The sequence below is a fragment of the Limulus polyphemus genome, unplaced genomic scaffold (genome assembly GCF_000517525.1).
Source record: "Limulus polyphemus unplaced genomic scaffold, Limulus_polyphemus-2.1.2 Scaffold12721, whole genome shotgun sequence".
Taxonomy (NCBI): domain Eukaryota; kingdom Metazoa; phylum Arthropoda; class Merostomata; order Xiphosura; family Limulidae; genus Limulus; species Limulus polyphemus.
In genome coordinates, this window is record NW_013678331.1 from 1 (window position 1) to 2,125 (window position 2,125).

Below are 2,125 nucleotides of genomic sequence, written 5' to 3' on the forward strand. Positions count from 1 at the left end.
ACTGAGGGTTTAACAGTTACCTTTATTTTAATGCCTTGATATTAGCAGAAGGTTTAACGTTACCTTTATTTAATACCTTTATACAAACTGAGGGTTTAACAGTTACCTTTATTTTAATGCCTTGATATTAGCAGAAGGTTTAACGTTACCTTTATTTAATACCTTTATACAAACTGAGGGTTTAACAGTTACCTTTATTTTAATGCCTTGATATTAGCAGAAGGTTTAACGTTACCTTTATTTAATACCTTGATACAAACTGAGGGTTTAATGTTACCTTTATTTTAATGCCTTGATATTAGCAGAAGGTTTAACGTTACCTTTATTTATTACCTTTATACAAACTGAGGGTTTAACAGTTACAGTTATTTGATACCTTGATACAAGCCAACTTTAACAAGAATTTCACAAGTATGTGCTTAGTGTAGTCAAGTTCCAAACCTGGATTTTTGAATCTGTGTCTTGTTTCAATGTTTCTTCAATAGACTGCTTCTCTTGCTCCAATTCTTCAAGTTGCTGGTGAAACTTGTCATTCTGTTCTTTTAAGGACATGATCATGACTTTGTGACTCTGTTCCACATCTTTCAGACGAACTGTATAGTCCTTTTCAAGTTCTGTGGGATACAACAAGCCATCTTTCAATGTAAAAACCTTTAATGCAATGAATAAGAACCCTATAACCCGATCACTTCTAAAGTGGACCTTTCTAAAGTGATCGGGTTATTAGGTTTTTATTCATTGCATACCCTTGCCCTGCCACTACTTTTCGAGATTACAAGCATTTATATTGGATAACATCAAATTTCACCTTCAAAAACTCAGACAATCCTTTACAGTCACAGTATGATCAACAATGGATCCTTTTTCGTAGTGGGATGAAGAGTCTTAACCTTAATGTGCCCATAAAATTTGGTACAAATCCGACCACAATTCACAGAGTTATTAACCCAAAACTGCCCTATCTCCCCATTATAAAAAATGCTTCAAAGTGATCCAGACTAAGACCAAATTTGGGGAGGACTGTCCCATACTGACTTCCCATCATGTGTAAAATTTTCGTGAACATCAGGCTATTAGTTTTCAAGATAAGTACATGGAAACACAGGTAGACACACACACACACAGACCTGATTACAATACCTTCACCCCCTCTTGGATAATAAACCAGCTGAGGTTATATCATTCTCTGAAGTTCAATATACTAGCAGATCAAAATAACTCAAATGTTCCCAGTTGATAAATGGTACAATCTATACTTGTATATCTTGCCCAAGCAGATCAAAATAACTCAAATGTTCCTAGTCGATAAATGGTACAATCTATACTTGTATATCTTGCCCAAGCAGATCAAAATAACTCAAATGTTCCCAGTCGATAAATGGTACAATCTATACTTGTACATCTTGCCCAAGCAGATCAAAATAACTCAAATGTTCCCAGTTGATAAATGGTACAATCCATACTTGTATATCTTGCCCAAATTTTTGTGCAACCATAAGAAACCATATACCTGATGATGACAAAACCTTTGTCGAAACGTTGTACATTTGCTGTTATGTTAAACTTATACTAACGTTTTTCTTCATTACCCATTCAAGCCGTCTCTAAGCAATATAAACCATAAATCTGTTTCATTTGGAGAAAGAGTAGAAGACTTATTTAGTCGGTGTCAAATTGTGTTACATTTTATACTCTTATTTTCGAATAGACTTAACCTGTAAATGCAAGTTCCTTTGTTAAAGGTACTATAAACACACCTTCTAATAGTTTGTGGTGTTGTTGTTTTAGTGTTTCTATTTCTGCAGAATGTTTTTCTTGGACTTCCTTTGAAGCCTTAGCATGGGTCTCAGTAAGTCCAACCACCTGCAAGTTATAATAGAACAGAAAATCACACAAAACTACTAGGACTACAACCATGTTAACTGATTATAAACAACTACTCAAAATAATTTTAACTGATTTAACTGTCTTAAATTATTACAAACTCAAGTATTCAGACCAAATTATACTTTTAAACAACACGTTGATTAAGTATTCAGACCAAATTATACTTTTAAACAACACGTTGATTAAGTATTCAGACCAAATTATACTTTTAAACAACACGTTGATTAAGTATTCAGAC

The 2,125-nt window shown here is 33.6% G+C and overlaps 1 protein-coding gene across 1 annotated transcript; it reads right to left on the reverse strand.

The window, feature by feature from the left end:
• Positions 1 to 441: 441 nt before the first annotated feature.
• LOC106477077 lies at positions 442 to 1,942 on the reverse strand (the record flags this gene model as incomplete). Its single annotated transcript, XM_022380768.1, has 2 exons — positions 1,758 to 1,942; positions 442 to 614 (listed from the first exon to the last, which is right to left on the reverse strand). Coding segments are annotated over exons 1-2 (333 nt in total), but the record flags the coding sequence as incomplete, so codon positions are not given.
• Between the last annotated feature and the right edge of the window lie 183 nt (positions 1,943 to 2,125).